The sequence below is a fragment of the Limanda limanda genome, chromosome 18, assembly GCF_963576545.1.
Source record: "Limanda limanda chromosome 18, fLimLim1.1, whole genome shotgun sequence".
Classification (NCBI taxonomy): domain Eukaryota; kingdom Metazoa; phylum Chordata; class Actinopteri; order Pleuronectiformes; family Pleuronectidae; genus Limanda; species Limanda limanda.
Window position 1 is genome coordinate 8,014,508 of NC_083653.1, and position 17,975 is coordinate 8,032,482.

The 17,975-nt window shown below is 42.3% G+C and overlaps 1 protein-coding gene across 2 annotated transcripts in view; it reads left to right on the top strand.

The window, feature by feature from the left end:
- rngtt (RNA guanylyltransferase and 5'-phosphatase) overlaps positions 1–12,233 on the top strand; it is a 71,385-nt gene extending 59,152 nt beyond the window's left edge. For both annotated transcript variants that reach the window (XM_061091146.1, XM_061091147.1), the window contains 3 exons: positions 2,839–2,905; positions 11,248–11,371; positions 11,644–12,233. In XM_061091146.1, the coding sequence (XP_060947129.1) occupies positions 2,839–2,905; positions 11,248–11,371; positions 11,644–11,810 (358 nt within the window). In that variant the 3' untranslated portion in view covers positions 11,811–12,233. The remainder of the gene's footprint in view (positions 1–2,838; positions 2,906–11,247; positions 11,372–11,643) is intronic.
- The last annotated feature ends 5,742 nt before the right edge of the window (positions 12,234–17,975 follow it).

Here is a 17,975-nt window from a genome sequence, read left to right on the forward strand (position 1 = left end):
AGCCCACACAACAAAACCTTGCGCACGTCTTTGTGTACTGCTGAAGCATACATACACACCCTTGCAAGTCTTATTACCTTCTCTGAGAGAAAGCACAGAGGCAGACAGTGATTATTGTGGAGGGGAGGGAAAGGACAAAATGAAAGTTGAAGCAATTCCATAAAGCGTGATAGCGCCCCTCCCAAGTGTGGAGGTGAACAGTCCTGAGTATTGTATAGATGGCTTGAATAATGGATAATTGGAGCCAGCCATATGTCTCAAGTGGCAATGAGTAATGGTTACATCATTATTCATTAGGTGCATAGTGACATTGAAGACCCAGAAAGGAGGAGCGGTACAGTCTGACTGGCTCGGTTCGGCTCTCCAGAGGCCTGCATCCACCATTTTCCTTACTCTGTGGACTCGAGTGTCATTACAGCATCCTTGTCTGTAATTTGTATAAAGGATCCACAGTCTCAGTCTCAATCAGGTACTCACCGTCTTGAAGTGACAAAGTGACAAAGAAAAATACCCGAAGAAAGAAGCTTTGGAGGCTTATGGAAATTCATTCACACAATCCTTTTGATGGATTATTTTCCACCCCTCTTCTGTTGGTGCCTTTGCTATAACGTCCATTTTCCTGTAGGTTGTGCTTCTTGACTCCAGATGTCTGGTTTTCCAATAAGAAGATTAAGCCAGTGATTATTGGCCATTTCTCTTTTATTTACAGTTCTTCCTTTCCCATTTCCTTGTGATAGCTTGAAGCCAAATCGTCTTGATTACCCCCCTGGTGGCTGCAGTATGGGTCAATTTGTTGTTATAAGTAATTATTAACACACTGGTGCCCAAATTTGCATTCAATTCAATTTAATTAAAATTGCCCCTTTTCTCATTTTTCCAATTTTAATCTTCCGTGTCCATTTTGCCGTTAGAGTTAATCTATTTTGAAACAGAGTGTACATTTCAACAATATTATGAAAACCCTGTTTTATGTCTGGGAAATTGATTTGAGTTTTATTCCTACAGCTTCAGTTTTAAGATCCAGACAAATGTCACAGGCCGTTTTAATAAGCTGCAGAGAAGGATTTGTGTGAGGGAGACATTCATACTGCACTTGTGGCGTAGTTCACAGCAAGTGGATTTCAGATGTGTATGTTTCAGTCGTCAAACAGGAAGGATTCTGCACAACAGATACGGAGCCTATCTTTGCGCTCTGAATCCCTCGTGAATAGATTTAGCTGCATGGACACAAAGTTGCTGGAGTTGGCGTCTCAGACGGCCCGACTGTATCCAATTGGCTTAATCCAATAAACATATTTTATGGTCTTTAATGTCTAATTTTCCACTGTGGAAGTGAATTTGAGAAGTGTTCAAAGTGTGATTATGATTCATGAATATTAATATTCCTTTGCAGCATACGCCTCGACTCTCATTCACTGTCGAAAAATCCCCAAAAGCTAAACCAGTAATGCATTCGTCAGTCTCATAATAAGTTTACAAGTGAATAGTGTGGACCAGTACTACAAACACCATATAAGTTATTAGCTTATTGTCCATTACTCCTTGTGAAGTTATATAAATACACATAGTTCCACAAAGTGGTCCTTTGAACAGGAATGGGTTTGATGACTGCTGAGGCAGAAACTGAGAGCTACCAACATACTTGTGTTGGATCTTATTAAATGTGGGGACATTTAAAAGCTTCTTGATTTGTTTTAATGAATTAAAAAAACTGCCTTGTGTCAGATTCTATTTTTATCACTGTTTTGTGCCGTAAAGGTCTCTCGGTTTAACATAACTCATCTGACGCTCAGTCTGTGGAAAATTGAAATGCAATTTAAGACAGCAGGACTCCCTCACCTCCTACATTACGAGTGGAACCAACTAAGCATCATGAAACAGCTTGTGAACGGAGGAGTCGGTTCCTCTGATGTATGTTCTCATCTGTTTCCTCATCTGTTCCGCCGCCTCTGGCAAAAGCCTCGCCGACATGTTAGTGTTGTTTTCAGAAAACTGTGTCATCAGTACCGTGCTCTAGCTTTGAGTCCTGCAGGTTTAGGGAAGAAGTCTTTATCACACAATATATAATTCACAAGTATTAATAGAAACAACAATGGGAATAGACTTGGCATTGAAAGGTCTGCAGAGTGTCCATTACTACATGGCAATTTTGCTCTCTTAATGTCTACTGCTGCTTCCTTCCTGCTTGTGCTAGCTATCATTACACAGGAGGGGGGGCTGGGGTCGATGGAAAGACAAGTCTCCAATTTCAGCTCCAATTGAAATCCCTGAATGAGGTTGCAAGAAGTCGCACGGTAGTTTGGTGGACAACGTAGCTGAATAGTCCCCCCTGTTATTTACTTTTCTAAAAATGGTTCACTAATATGAAAGCAGCGCTCGTATTTTGGGCGTATTCGCTTCTGCAGGCACATGGGGATGTTGGTGGTGGTGGGGGGGGCAGGGAGCAGCGTGTGATTAAGACATCAGTTGGGTGTGAGCCCCTTGGATGAGACAAGAGAACCGCAGAAGTGTTAACATAAACCCCAATGAACCACGGTGAGGGCTCACAGTCCGCTCTCTGACAGAGACACTGTAATACCATGAGTCTCTAATATTATTGCCTCGGTGTCTGAATGGGCTCATACGCTTGTTTTTCTCTGTGGGTTTAGAAACATGAAGCTGCACAGGGAGACAGAAGGGCTCGGATAGGTGTAATCTCACATCTCTGCCGTTCTGTTACTAGCTGCAAAATGGAAGCGACGTAGTGTTTTCTCTCTGCACCACTGTCAACACTCCGATTCTTCTCCTGTTGAGATCCTGCACTGAGGGTGTTAACCGTGATCTCTTTTATCTCCCTAGGCTGATCCCGCAGACTGTCGGCTTGCTGTACGTCGGCAGCTACGAAATGCCCTTTGCACAGATGAAGGTGAGAAAGTAAATGTGTTGTTTTGTTGAGTTCATCTACTAGCCAAGAAACAGCTTCCTCTTTTGCATGGCATAAGATTTTAGTTTTGGTTGGAGGCTTGTAGCAAAGCTAATACTGCCAAAAGTTAAAGGAATACACTAAACATTTGGCAAAATAGTTTTTTCAAGTAATCTGTTGTGACATGAAGATGCAACACGTAGCAGTTAGATTAGTTGTTTGTGTAAATGTACTGAGCCAGGTCTTTATCTGACGTGTTTTCATAAATAATTTTAATGAATTCAGAATCATTGCAGCAATATTTTCACATCACCACCCTGCTGCTGCTCTTGACTTTTTATTTCTAGCTGAAATACCTTAATTTCTTCTTCATTTATTCCAGTCAGCTTTGCTTTCAAAGGTGAAAAGTCCTGATTCAGTCTTTTGTAGCTTTCAGCAAGGTTTTCTCAGTTATATCATTAATTGATTTATCACAACTACTTTAATACTGATTAATTAACCGATTCAACCACAGAAGTTTCATAGACCTTCTATAATTACATAGTTTATAAGAGTATCTAGGATTTCCTTGACTTTTGACCAAACAAATGTCACCTCTTTGCTCCAGAAGATAGATATTTTTTCACAATTGTTCGGACAATTAGATAAATACATTAGATAGATAGATAATGAATCAAGGCATTGAAACAAAAAATGTAGTTTTACACTCGTGATTAATCAATTTTCAAAGTAGCTGCTGATACATTTTCACATCATTCAGATAAACTATTAATTAACTAATCAAACGTGAACTCTCATTATCTCGCGGCCATTATTCTCCCATTTTGTCTGTCTGAACCATTATCTCAGTTGCTCTTACTGTAATAATGAGATTGTGTTTCCTGGGTTACAAATGTCTGTGTGAATACAGAGTTGTGCATTACAATAGTAACTTACCATTGTTCTATGATTTATATTCTGATGCACGTTTCTATACAGCTTTTTTGCTGTGTGGACATTTCCACATGTACTAAATGGCTCTTGTTATGGCCTTTCTGACAGTGGTGGTTCAGACACACAGTAAACAAGTGTTCATGCTCCCTCAGGTATTGTCACTGTTGTGGTAGATTCCCATTTATAAGCCCTGAGCTCTGTGACTGAACAAGGTGCAGTGTCTGTTCACTGCTCGGCCTGTGAGCTCCTCTGTAGGAGACCGAGCTGAGACCTGCGGCCCCGGGGGTCCTCTTCTGTCTGCTCCCATCTTTCTATTTTTGTTGTGAAACGTGTTTTACAGTCAGACCAAGTGCGAGTATGCTAAAAAATGGTAATTACATTCCGAAATAGGACGGGGCGACTCGTGGTTCTGGCACCCTGAATAATGTTCCTGATACATCTGACATAAAGTTCCACCTCTGCACAGTGTGTGTGTGTTTGTTTGTGGCCTGCAGGGCTCCACAGCAGATATGTATTGCCTTGCTCATCGGCACATTAGAAACGTGAATGTGTCGGTTCGATCGCACATACATTTTCCAGCTCATTTGGAAACCCTCAGCTGCTGGTAAACAGAGATTCAGCTACTTTTTTCTCTAATTAGACAAATGTCGAAATCCTAATGAAAACCTGTTTTATTTGTTCAATTCTTCCAATTTATCTCATTGTTGTAATTCCTCTCACAGTCGATACCTACAGGGGTATAAATGTTAACTTTTCTAGACTTCATTACTAAAAGTGGTTTAATTTGGAAAAGCCTTTCCAGACCTACATATGAATTAATGCATGTTAAAGATAAAATTGTGATCACGGTGTGAGATGTTCTGATTGTTTCTCATCCGTGAGGAAGAAATGTAATGATGTGGTTTCCTGTGGCGCTGCTGCCTTCTTGTTTATCAGGCGTAATTAGCGAATGCTGCAACTAATGCACTTTCTACCACTGCATTTCACGGCCAAATAGTTTCTGTCAGTTGTAATCACTTTGTAATCAGCAACTTAATTTGTGATTTATAGGAACACAGTAACAGGTTGCCTGGAGGTCCAACACAACAAGCAAGATGGCCCAATGAGGCAGCTTTTAAATGAAAGGAAAGGTTAATCAAACATTCAACGGTTTTCCTGATAACGTGAACTGTTGTGAAAGACTCGGCCCAACTCACTTCCAGCTAATAGACCGAGAACATCGGCTTGTTTACAACCTGTCTCACCGTTCATGCTTGTTGGACCCGATGCACAAATCTGTCATGTTCTCCCTGAGTGTTGATTCAGATTCCCAGGCTCGAGGTGTTGACAGATACTGAAACTGTTGTGACACCAACCTCCCCCCCCCCAAAATCAAACATCTCTTTGCATCTCTTTGTAAAAAGTGTGTTTATATTTGTGCAAGATAACACAAAGCTGCAACTCTGTCCATTCTTATCAATAGGAGAGATTGTATTGTATTTATACTTTTTCAAAGGTTGGATAACTTATTGGTCCATTTTCCTAAACATGATGGTTTAAGTTTTAACATTACCAGGGAACGGGTGAGAAAACATTCGTCGACAATATTATGTTGCAAAGAGAAAAGTGTGAATCCACTGCAGCAGCTCAGTGAAGCAGCTGGATGCTGTGCACACGCGCGTGGCTCCTCTTTGTACCTTTAGAAATACGGCAAGGGCATGCAAGATAACTGTGAAGTATTTTGTGAATATTTAATACGCCCACACCTACAGACCAACCAACACCCACTGCAGCACTTTACAAAACATTAACCACCTCTGGTGCGCTGAAGAGAATAACTCCAGAGTCTGTTTCATTTCTAAAGCCGGTGCATCACTACAGCTTTTTGGATTACGGTCTTAGTATTGGAGCAGAGAAGCTGTTCTCCACATTTGGACACACAACTTTAAAAATAACAACAACACAGTAGAAAACTCTTTTCACCTTTTACTCGCAACTCACTTTCTTTACAAAAATCATTTAAAATGTGATGTTGATTAATGCAAGTTACTCTTTCTGTAGTTTTGAGACTTAAAGATGAATCCAAGTTAATGCAGTTAAGTCAATACCTTAAACTTAAAATCCCTCTTAGCCCTTTTCTGTTAATCAGACGATGATTCATTTCCATTTCATTGGGCAAAGGAAAGGAATCAGTTTATTGGAGTTGAAATATAGTTCCTTAGTCAAGACTAGTTGGGGATCGATTTAAATTCCCCCCCGCCTGAAAGAGTCGCAACTCATTTCAAAAGTTTCCAGAGAACATTTGCTGTGTTCCAGATCTGACTTGTAGAATATCTATAGCCTGTTCTAAATTTAATGGCTGTTGATTTCCCCTCATTTAGGTTTAGTTTCACAATCTGATTGAGTCGGCTTCCTGTGCGGCGCTGTATGAGCGCTGCTCATTAATCATAAACAATCTGAATGGTGCCTGACAGGTGGAGCCACCGGAGGCGGAGATAAGAGCAGCTCTCTGTCAAAGAGCGGCGGCTTGATGAGGCGGTGAGAGTCAGGCGTCGTGCACTTCACCTGCTGAGGGCTGATACGCCTTCGACTGTTTTTTTTTCTACCTTCAGTGATTTCCCCAATTTGTTCGACCCCGTATGCATCATTAAGTGAGTCGGAGACCAAGTGCTTTTAGGTCTAATCAAAAGTAGCAGCTCCTCACTGAAGCTAAATGAAACTAGAGAGCAGCTCATGATGGAGCCACACCAGCAGCAGCAGCAGCGCCTGTCAACATGTTGACGTCTCCGACTCGTGAATACTTAGTTTATCGCTTCTCATCGCTGACGTGCATCACAGGTGGCGTGATGTCATCGCAAGTTCATCTGTTGCTATGCTCGATGGAGGGAATGATTGAAACTGGGATACAGAGATATCTGAACTAGGATGAATGTGGGCTCACACATGCACATACTAGCTATCCATATTGGGACTTTGCATTGACTTCTATTCATTTTGAACACCCAAATCAAATTTCCCTCGAACCTTAACCATGACCACAATTCACATCTTACCTCTAACCTTAACCAGGACCTCAGAAAACAAGTTACTGACTTAAGTACACACATGTTGTACTTCTATCTTATTGAGGACACTCATTGGCATAATGCATTCCTTAGACCCTTACCATAACTATCCAAAATAAAGTCTTAACTCTCAAACAGCCCTTTGAAGAAGTGAGGGCTGGCCAAAAGGTCCTCACTTTGCAAAAAATGTCCTTCTACTGTAGAGTCTATGCTTACCAGGGTCCTCACAAAGGCAGAAGTACAGGACCAAACACACTTTCTGCGCCCTCTAGACCACAGCCATTCTAAAACCTGACTTTTGTGACTTCTTTAGTATGACTATGAATCTATTACATAGTCAAAATCTATCCATAATCTCACACACACACACACACACACACACACACGTACATACAGCATTTACAGGGCGAAAAACAACCCCGTCTCAGCTGGTGAATATTTGCATAAGTTCTAATTTTCTCTACTTTTCCTGACTTTTGTTGCCCACAGCTTCTGTCTATTATTTAAGACCTGGCATTTAAAAAAAGAAGTTATGACTGACAGTAATTGAGCGTTCTGCCCACGGAACACCTAAGAAGAGACGCTTAATGATGCGGCACAACAAACAACCTCATTATTTAAAATGTAAAAGGTAAAAAAAACACTGCTGTGGGTTGTGTCTTGAAAGTCTGTCGAGATTCTTTTTGTTGTTTTGTCTCTTGTCTCCTGTGGAACAGCCACAAGTGACAGTTCCTCACATTAATAGGATGGGTTTTTTTCGCCTCAGTCCGGATGCGACCGTCAGTCTGAACACACGAGATGATGATGAATGTTGTGCATGTTCACCGGGGACCTGGCGCTGATGTCATTTAATGGGTCGTTGGACTGGCGTTGTAATTGGTAGTAATCACGTTGTAGATGCTGCAGCATTTGTTTGAACTCTACAATTGGGTTTGCTGGGTCATTCAGGTGGCTAGTGCTTATTTTAGTGGGAGCTGATATTACTGGAGAGAAGGCAGATAATGTATTCTACTTGAAAGCATATATTAAAGATTGAACATTGGTTTTGATGGGTTCCATCGCGCCTCTTCTCCTTTCCGTCTCTACTTATATATTCTTTCATCTAGTCTGTCCTTATTGAAATGGGCCTGAGTGCTGCCGTGCCGCAGACCTCGGGGGCCGCTTCTGATTAACTCTGGAAACGAAAAAAACAAAGGCAGGCTCAGAAAAACAAAATATGGCTACTCAAGGAAATTACAAACTTTGAATGTTGGCTCGTCTGTGTCGGTATCTCAGCGAACGTTTTAATAAGCCGCGGCGCCGAGTCCGGGTACGACAGCCCACCCGGATTTTATATTTGATATAGAATATTTGATATAGAAGCAGGTTGACTGTGTTTGTTGTGCTGAGGTTGGTAAAAGGTCAGATGTCATAAACTTGGAGTAGTTGTTTCTGGTCCCAGTTTCCTCCTCGCTGCACAATGCTGTGAGCAAAACTTTATTTCTATGTGTCGTTGTTGTTTTTCCTTTCTCAGGTTGAGATTAAGGTTCGGATGCTGTCAGTTTGGGGACCAGATATATCCTGGCAGTCCAAATCCTCTTCTTTTCTCATTAAAGAAAACCCCACCTGTGGGATCCCAGTATGCGTTGTCTGGCTGTGGCTTTTGTACTCTGCTGAAGATGCACTCCAACCTTGACATTCTGTTTCTAAAATAAAATAGCAAGTGGTGGAGGAAGTGTCAGGACCTGTTTTTTAAGTAGTAGAAGTCGTCGCTGTAAACAAAGTCCATAACAAGTAAAAAGCTTATGTTTAAAACTTTTTCTTTACTCTCAGTAAAAGCATCTAAACTTATAATCCATTATCTTTACCACTAAGATATAATATGTGATAAAAGTGCTTTGCCCGTCTCTTCTGTAACGGCTGATGCAAACAAAGGATGACGATGGAAATACACACTGATGGCCAGTTAGCCTGTTTGTACATTCCCCTGTTTGTAATGGATCAGGAGCGATGTGAATAAAACTTTAAGACATTACCCGGAGCCAGAGCCAATGACAGCTGTGATTGGACAAGAGGCCGGTTACAGTGTAGACAGGTCACCAGCGTGTCATAAGGCTTGTTAATGGCACGACAAGTCAAATCATCTGTGTACGGCTGCTACTCCACATATTAAGAAACTGACGACAAATATACTGAGCTAAACAAGAGAACGGCATCAGGTGATTATGTGTATTTGGGATTTGTCCACGTCAGAGTGCAGAGATTTCATTGGGGTTTCGTGAGGATTTCCCATTTCGGACATAAAACAGAATCCCTTGATAGACTAGAATGAGCGCTTGCATAATTTCAACCCCTCTTATTATTCTTTACAATAAATATGAGCTTTATATTGGAGAACAAAGCAGAGGCCGAGCTCCTCTTCTCCGCAGCCGCTGAAGAGTTCGACCGCCAAAGTCCCTGAGAACTGGTGGCGCACATGTGTCGCCGTAATGATACGGATTTGGACGGATTAGGCGCCAAGTGGTGATGGAGAATGGCAGCCAACATGTCACCCTTCACCAGCAGGAAGAGATCCCAGCCTGTCGCAGCGCGCTCCCCGGCTGCCTGTGCGGCCCCGTGCAGTTTCCTGGCAGCGTGTTGCGGCGAGCTTTAGGAAAGCTTAGCGATTCTGTCGCTGCTTTCACACCGGCCGCCGCCTCTTCTCTAACAATCATTAACATTTAATGTCCAGTCAGTCTTGCTAATGCACTGAATGTCTTGAGATGAGAGGGAGAGGGAGAAAAATATACACATTTTAAACAACAACTGCGACTCCTCGTCCATGCTAATGAGTCGTCAAATGTCATCTGATGAAATCCAATATCTATCACTTGTTTCTCCTGGCACGTATTCTCTCTCTCTCTCTGTGTGTGTGTCGGCCTTCCTCACACTTTTCTTGCTTCCTGTGTGAGTCCGACCCCCCCGCTGTGAGCCCAGATGCCCCACACACACCCAGGATCAGACAAGCTCTCCCTTCGTGTTTTTTTTTTTGTAACTTGCCAAACACCAACGCCGTCCTGGCACCAGCGTTCACGCTCTGACCTTCGCAGCAGGTCACGTGCTCGCCCTGAGCCCCGGAGGTCAGCCACCGGGGCTCCACACAATCATTTTATGAAAGGTCACAGACGAGCACATTGCAGGGACTCTGTGTTCTCCGTCTCTTTAAAAACCCCGTTACGCTATTTCAGTTTCACGTTCTGCTTCCCGGCCGCTCCAGGATTTGTATTTTCCAAGTCCCGAGAATTCTCAGTGACTCCTTCGACAAACAAACAACAGATGCTCAAATGTCTTCTTTGACTCATACTTGGTCGTCAGCATCGTGAGCCATTTCATACACTTCAACAGTGACACATTGTGCTCAGCGTGTAGTGAGTTGATTTTGTTTTCAAGGCAGAATATGATGTAATAATCAGCGATGGGATTGAGCTGCTCTTGCTCTGCGTCGATGATGGTTATATCACAGACATGCAGATGAGGGGATCTGTCTGAGTGAATACGACAGTTTTAGACTCAAGTCTTCATTAAAATGTTTGAAAAGGACAAGACCTGTGTTGTATGTTTTGTCGACATCATCCAAAATGTTTCCAACAATGTTTGAACTCGTTGAAAGCCACAATTTTATTAAAGGATGTTTCCTTTTGGCGTCACATCAGCTTCACCCCTTGGCTTTGATTTTCTAAGAATCATAATCATCTCACCTCCCTCATCACGTTAACATTGATTTGAGTCATCCATCATAATCAGGTCATATTGAACGGGACTCTCACTACGTCTCGTTTATTTTGTCCTTGAAAATGATAGAAACACAAACTTAAAGTTACTCACAAAAAGTCACTCTAGATGCCACCTACTAATCTGCAGCAGATTTAAACGAAAGTACCATTCTACTGTTTTGTTTTCTCCTTCTCACCAGTTTTAAAAGGCAGAAATATTAAACCAACACATGTTTGCTGCTGGTGCCAGAATCAACAGAATCCATCATACTGGGCCGCACATTTATTGTTTATCGATCCCACTTGATTTTTAACTAAATATTCCTTGTAGCTTTCTTTCGCCTTTGTAAATTCCATTTATTGCATTTTGATTTTCAAAGCTCCCAGAAGTCTCATTTTGCCTTTTTAACTGCTGCTGAGTCAAGATAATAAGTTTCAGTGTTTCATATCAGCCCTGAAACTGCAGGTAGAGTCGTTATGTGGCTGTCGGCAGCAACGCCTCTGAAGACCGGCTCATCACCATCAATGCTTCCCACTGAGACGCCATCCGTCTCCATTTATAATCGCACAAGAGTATTTCTGTCTCTCTTTTCTAAAAGTAAAAACGGTTGTCTCCCTCTCATCTGTGTCTGCACAGGCTTCTAAAGAGCTGAAGAATTACGACAACAAGATCATCGAGTGCACCTTCGCCGGCAACAGCTGGGTGTTCATGAGGCAGCGGGTCGACAAGAGCTTCCCCAACTCCTACGAGACAGCCATTGGTGAGAGGCCACAGATTACTCTCTACTAATATCTGAGTTTCTCTGATACCTTCCATCAGCCTGAGATGTTCCGCCCGTTACCTCCACTAAGCAAAACTGCTCGTCTGATTTCCACGAAGTTTGGTGGAGGGTTGTTTGAATAATGTCGTTTAGAGACAGAGATCCCAAACAGTTTCATGTCGTTGCCTGTGATAACTGCAACAATACATTGTGCTTCCACCACGTGTGTAGTAACTTCCTGTGTGTGTTCTTCCTCCCTCCCCCCCCTCCAGCTGTGTGTAACAGCATCAAGGAGCCCGTCACTAAGGACTTCCTGCTGCAGTTCGTGGACCGCTGCACTCAGGGACTCCAAGCCCAGAACCGGAAACACCCCCCAGACCCCGACGCCGAGCTAATGCCCCCTCCTCCTCCAAAGAGACCCAACCGGGCCGTCCCGTAGCCCACAGCCCGGGGGGGTGCGGGCCTTCTTCCTGGACTGCTCCACAGTCACTGTGTACATCCACGTCGACCAGCCTCATCATCACAATGACGGACGTTTCAAGGCTTTTCTCACCCGCCACAAGTTTGCTAGTTCAGCGTGTCCATCAGAAACCTTTCATCGACAGCCTCAGCGTCATTCATTTACCTTCCTTTACTTCTTTGTAGCTTTGACTGCTGGTGTTCTTATTAAAATGGAAAACCTGATGCTTAGTTTTATTTTTTTTTGTTTTTCTATTTATCTTTTTTAAAATCTGAGCTAATTGGAATCAACAGGGACGTTGTTGTGGCTTCAACTTACACCCGCCAGTGTCGACCTTGTTTGTGTTCTGTCGACCAGTTCCTTAATTTGTACTGAAGGAGGAGTAAACATTATCAAAGCTCATTGTCCTGTCGTAATGTATTTAAACCAGGAAACAACACTTCAGAAATCCGAGATCTTATTTATAGATATAACACAAAGCTGAGTGGATTCTGCTTCTGGGTTCAGTTAAGTTATTAATGTCCTTGCTGTTGCTCAGTCGGAGGCGTCCAAATGTCGTCTGATCAAATGGATCAAGACGGAAATCTCAGTTCTTTACTGATGTAAGACTTTGTCCATCTGTGTGAGGTCTTTGGTTTTGAAGGCTCCAGTCTCAACAAAATACGAAGCAATAAAAGGGACAAATAAAAGAGAGAAGCATCTTTAACTTATCATAGAGATAGATTTGATTCTCCCAGGAGATTTCAATAGATGTGGAGATTTGATGATGGTGTTGGTGGAGAGAGCGACGTTCAACTGGTGGATCACATCTGATGACTGCGACTCGATCGTGACAAATCCTCATCGTTTTCAAACTTGTGGGTGTGGACGTCCTCATTAGGATACACGATGTATTACGTAATAACTATATTATATATAACCCTATATCTACACTTTGAAGGAAGATGGCGTCGTTAATTCAGCTCCAAAGTGCCGCTCAGTCGTGTTGTTCCAGTTTGACACAACGCGATTGTCACTAGGCAAATCTGAAATTTTTGGCGGAAAGACGTAGGTTTCGAACCACGATGGATTTGACCTTAAGGAAAGTTGTATTTATTGATTATTTCATTATTATTTCAATATTTATTAGATATTTTGAATATATATATATATATTAATTTTAAATACATGTATATGAATATATTTCAAATATTTATAATATATATGATATATATAAACTAGCGTTCGACAATTCTCTAATTTTATCTAATAAAAAACGAAAGGCAAAATTTAGAAAAAACAAATCTAATGAAAGCATTGAAAATATTTCCGATCGAGCTGCTGGTTGCCTCTATCAAACCATTCTTCTGCCTAAATCGTTTTTATTATTAGCTCAAATGTAATCTCACTACTGAATATTCATCATCCACCTCCACAAATGCTATTTTGCCTTGTTGAAGAAAGCAAAGACAATCCTGGATCCGACCATTTATCCAAATCCCCTCTGTTAATGTTGAATCGTTCCCTGCATCCTGTCCGACTCCTTCACGTAATTTCATATAAATGAGTTGAGTAGTTTCGCAGTCCTGCTAAATAACAAATGAAAATGTCACATTCCTGGCGAAGGGAAATCTTTCTCTGCAGCTCCTGGTGGAAAAAAATGTGATTAGACAAACTCCCATCAGCCGTGTGTGAGGAAATGTGTGTGTTGCCATTTGCAGGGGACGTCTCGCACAATAACTCATGGACCTGCATCCCAGCAGCCACATGCTCCACTGAAGGATCCTCTGGCATCAGCATCCATCCGCTCTCCACCTCACGCTCCCATTGTTAACCACTGACCTCCCTGTGAAGGGCAGGAACATGCAGATCATTTCCCCTCAGATTTTAAACGTGCTCATACTGCTTCCCATTGGAAAACCTTGTTGCTAGGGAACCTTTTTTTTCTTTTTTCTCTCTCTCCTCTCATCGTTGCTATAGGTCTGTTTCCCATCTGCACGTTGATCAGTGTTTGTGAAGATGTACTCGCTCGACACGTAACGAGAGTTGACCTGTGCATTGAACGGCTTTGACTGTAATCAGAGCAAATGAACATCTCGATATATTGTTTCAGTCTCTGTCCGAGGAGCCCACCTGCTGCTGCTGCCGAAGCGATTCCAGTGAAAGCATCTTTAAGGCGTTTCAGAGCAGTTGGGTCCTGGCAGCTTGTTTTCAGAACTCCGAAATGTGTGTTTATTTTAAGACGAGGGTGACGACAGCGCTTCGTCATGCAGCGGGGAGAATTTAGATCCGGAGTGTTAGAGGAGGACTTGCGAGTCGGTGGAACAAAGCCTGTGAGTGAGTGAGTGTGGTTGTTGGGGCCAGAGGCGACTGCTCCTATGGCGGAGATGGATGAGCTGGACTCCCCGGGCTCTCTTCCCCTCTGGCTGCACATGAAAGCCGGACTGACCCCCATCAAAGCCTTCGCTCACCTGGTTGCTGTGAGCTTGAGACACATCTACAGCTTCCAACATGTTAACCAAAACATACCCTTTGATAAATCACCCTTTTTGGCAAATACCATTTTTTCTCCTGCATCTTTCGACTCTCGTGAAAACACTGCGGCACAAACACACACCCAGAAACATCAATAATGTGTTTTTCTCTTTGTGTGCATGTGTGTGTTTGTTCCCCCGAGTGCAGGAGGCTTGAAGGGCCCTGCTGTATGGATCTGGAAGTGTAAACACTCTCTGTGGCTTTTTGCACGGGCCCAGGTGCTGCAGGGCAGATTATGCAGCTCTTGGCACTCTCTCTCTTTCTCTCTCTCTCTCTTTGCTCAGGTGTTGGAGGTTGGAAGACGCACGGGCTCCACCAGGATATTAAATCAGCAGCGACGATTTCCAGGCCATTATCATTTCAATATTATCTGCGTTTTGAATAATGCATTCACGCTGTCCTCCCTGTGATCCGAGCTTTTCTGTGGAGCTTGAACCAGCGTGTGTCCTGGCGCTTTGTCTGATTGCACCCACTTAAACCATAAACGACTTATTATTATTGTGTTGAAAGGGCAACAATGGCAAAATATACATTCATGCCTTTAAATATAGTCATTATTCCAGGCTGGAGCCAGCAGCAACGGCCTCAAGCTGAGACGTGCTATGATTTTAGTTTGTGGACTGCTGTGAAGTGAAGCCACTCAAAATTGCACTTCAACATCGTTTTGTTTAGGTGCTGCATCCTTCACCCACCAGGGATCCATCCGATGGAGACTCAGTTTCATGGGGATGGAAGGAAGCTCAGAAGTTAGACGGTCTCCTCTCGCCGCTGTGAAGCAATTTGTCTTGAAAACGGAAAAAAAGGACACTTGCAGGTCAGGACGGTGGAAATCGCAGATCACTAAACTTCAAGGATTCGTCATCACGGACTCTTTTATTCACACGGTGGCTTCACGATTATAATTCACTTCCGCAGACACGCCTGTGAGTGAATGGAGTGAATTCACAATGAACGCAGCCCAATTTGAATAACAAGTTCTTGATCTCGCTGAACGAAGTCAGACAATTGTGACTCGACCCCGGTTAAATTAGAAATTTAATTGCATGCATTTTTTCAGTCGCTGGAGTCGAGGAGAGAAATCTATTATCTCTGATTCTCCCTCTCATGAGCTCTTCTCGGGCCTGATGCCACCCGGAGACAAACCACTGCCGTTTGGGGCCGATGGTGATGAAGCTGCCGCGCTGATTCGAAAGTTGTCACGAATTGGGTTTTATTTCTACAGGTTCAGCCCCAGTGGATAGTGAGGAATCCACCATCTTGAAGCTACACGGCAACTTTCTCACCTTGAAACAGCAGCTTCCACATCAGTTTGACGGATCACTGACTTGGAACAGAGGGAATGTTTCTCATCTCGTTTCCACTCGTCACCCTGAACGTCTGCTCTGGCTCTTTGCAGCTTTGGAGAGCAGCTACGAGTTCAAGAGAAACGCAGAACTGTGGAGCAGGTGAAAAGCTTGAGTCGTCCAAACCAATATTCAGTGCGGAAACCTAAAATAAAGAAAGAAATGAAAGAATTCAAAACAGTGTTGGGTGTAGTTCAGGTAGCCGGGGATCATGGGTAATATCCGGCGTCCAGTAGTGTTTCGATTTCTTAACATGAAAATCACTGGAGCCGAGGCGAATTAATCACCATTTGTGGCTCTAGGGGGCGCTGCTGTGCTCAGTAAAAGTTTCACAGTGTTGCTTTAAATTTTTTCTCTCCACAGGTGAATCAGACCTGTTTAGATTTAAAACATTTGCCACAATACACGCAGAGATAGACACACATACAGGGAATTTCCTCAGCCGTGTTTGTCCATAAATATATCAAAGTGAATGAAGAAACCACAGAAAACTTTTATTTAATACAAATACAAAAATGTAACAACTGCAACAGAACTATAATGAGATTTATTCCCAAATGAAAAGTGAATCACAATGTGAAAGATGAACAATGACCCTTTTTTTTTAATTTTGCTTTTGTCTTTGGAATCGATTCTTTCAGGAACTAATTTCTTTTTATCTCCTCACATAACTTGGTCAATCTGCTCAGATGTGGTTTCTCATGACGATTTTATACACCCAGAGATATTGAAGCGCCCGTGAATAATTTATACGACAAGAAAGATTTTTAATTTCTTTATTTGATATCAGACTTAACAAAATTCTTCCACAGTCACTGATGAGCTGTAGTTCTGTGGTTACTGTGTTTTGTATTCTGTGGTAGCTACTAGCTGTGGGCCACTTCAGGCAATGAAGACTGGATGTGAAGCTGAAGTGGTCCATGTGGTTAATGGGGACTTTGGCCCAAATAGCACCAAACAAATGTGTGCCGGTTGTGGGATGAGCGCCCACACACTTCTGATGTGTTGGCTGCCACGTTCCCTATTCGCATCACTTCCTCTGTGTCTGCTCCATTTACGCTTCGGATGCAGAAAACTAACAATCAGCTGCACGTCGTCTGAGAAGGTCGGGACATTTTTTATTGAAGTTTCTTTCTTTCAAAGATGTCTCCAGCGACTGACACGCAGCCCTCAACATTCGCCGTAATCGCTCAGGTTTTTTCTGCAGCTCCCTCCAGTTTGTTTACAATCAATGATTTTGTTTTCTTCCCTCCAGCGACCGAGGTGTAAAAAACGCTGTAAATATAAGAGTGGGTCCAGATTCATGCTTTTCTCTTTACCCCATTAACTTTGCTGCGTGTTAGAATGTTGCCCCTGAAGGACACGGGGGGGGGCGCGTTCACCTGAAGTGAATCCTCACGTGGTCAAGAGGATATAATAGGATTTAACATGCAATATAATAATACTGGCATAAAAATAATATAATTTAACATATAATTAACTGTTTCCTATGAATAGACTGAAAATATATTTTTCTCGTAATGTGTCATTCTGTTTTGGGCAGGAAACTTTATTATAACTGTCACAGCACAGAGTACACGCGTTTTAATTTTTATTCTTGTTTTGTGGCTGTGACATTTTCAACTTCTTAGAGAGTCATTAACGGTTCCTGCTCCTCAGACTAAAAGCTGTAAAGTGGATGCTTTAAACACAAAGTGGGCTGAGAAGACAGAAGGTTGCAACACGCTTCATAGAGAAGCTGCAGAGTCCTGTTGTAAAACTTAACTTTGGTCATTCCCTCTGTTATCTATGATAACAAAATAGTAACTTAATTACTTCGTATGATGAAGCTAAATATGAAAAGCTTTAGAGCAATGATAAATAACCTCTATGTGCTGTGCGGACCTGCAATCAGCAACTTTTTAGTATTGACAATACGAAAAAGGTGAAATTAGAGCATAACAATACTGTATTGTTATGCTCTAACAATAGCTCACCTTTCACCTAAACAAGCTGTAAATTGTGTCTCTAATATTATTGGTCATCACTCCACTATATGATGACATTTCTGGATATCATAGCGATGTCATGATGGCGTTGTTTCTACTATATGATCATGAATAATTTTTCTATCTATATATAGATAGAATCCTCAGGTCGTGTTGAATTATTTAAACTCTGCATGAATCCATTTTCCGACTCCTTCATGAAACCAGGCAACTCAAAACGCTCTCGGGTCATAATTCCACCAAATTCTGGTAATTTCCATCAATGTGTTATTGAGATATTTTGTAGATATACACACAGA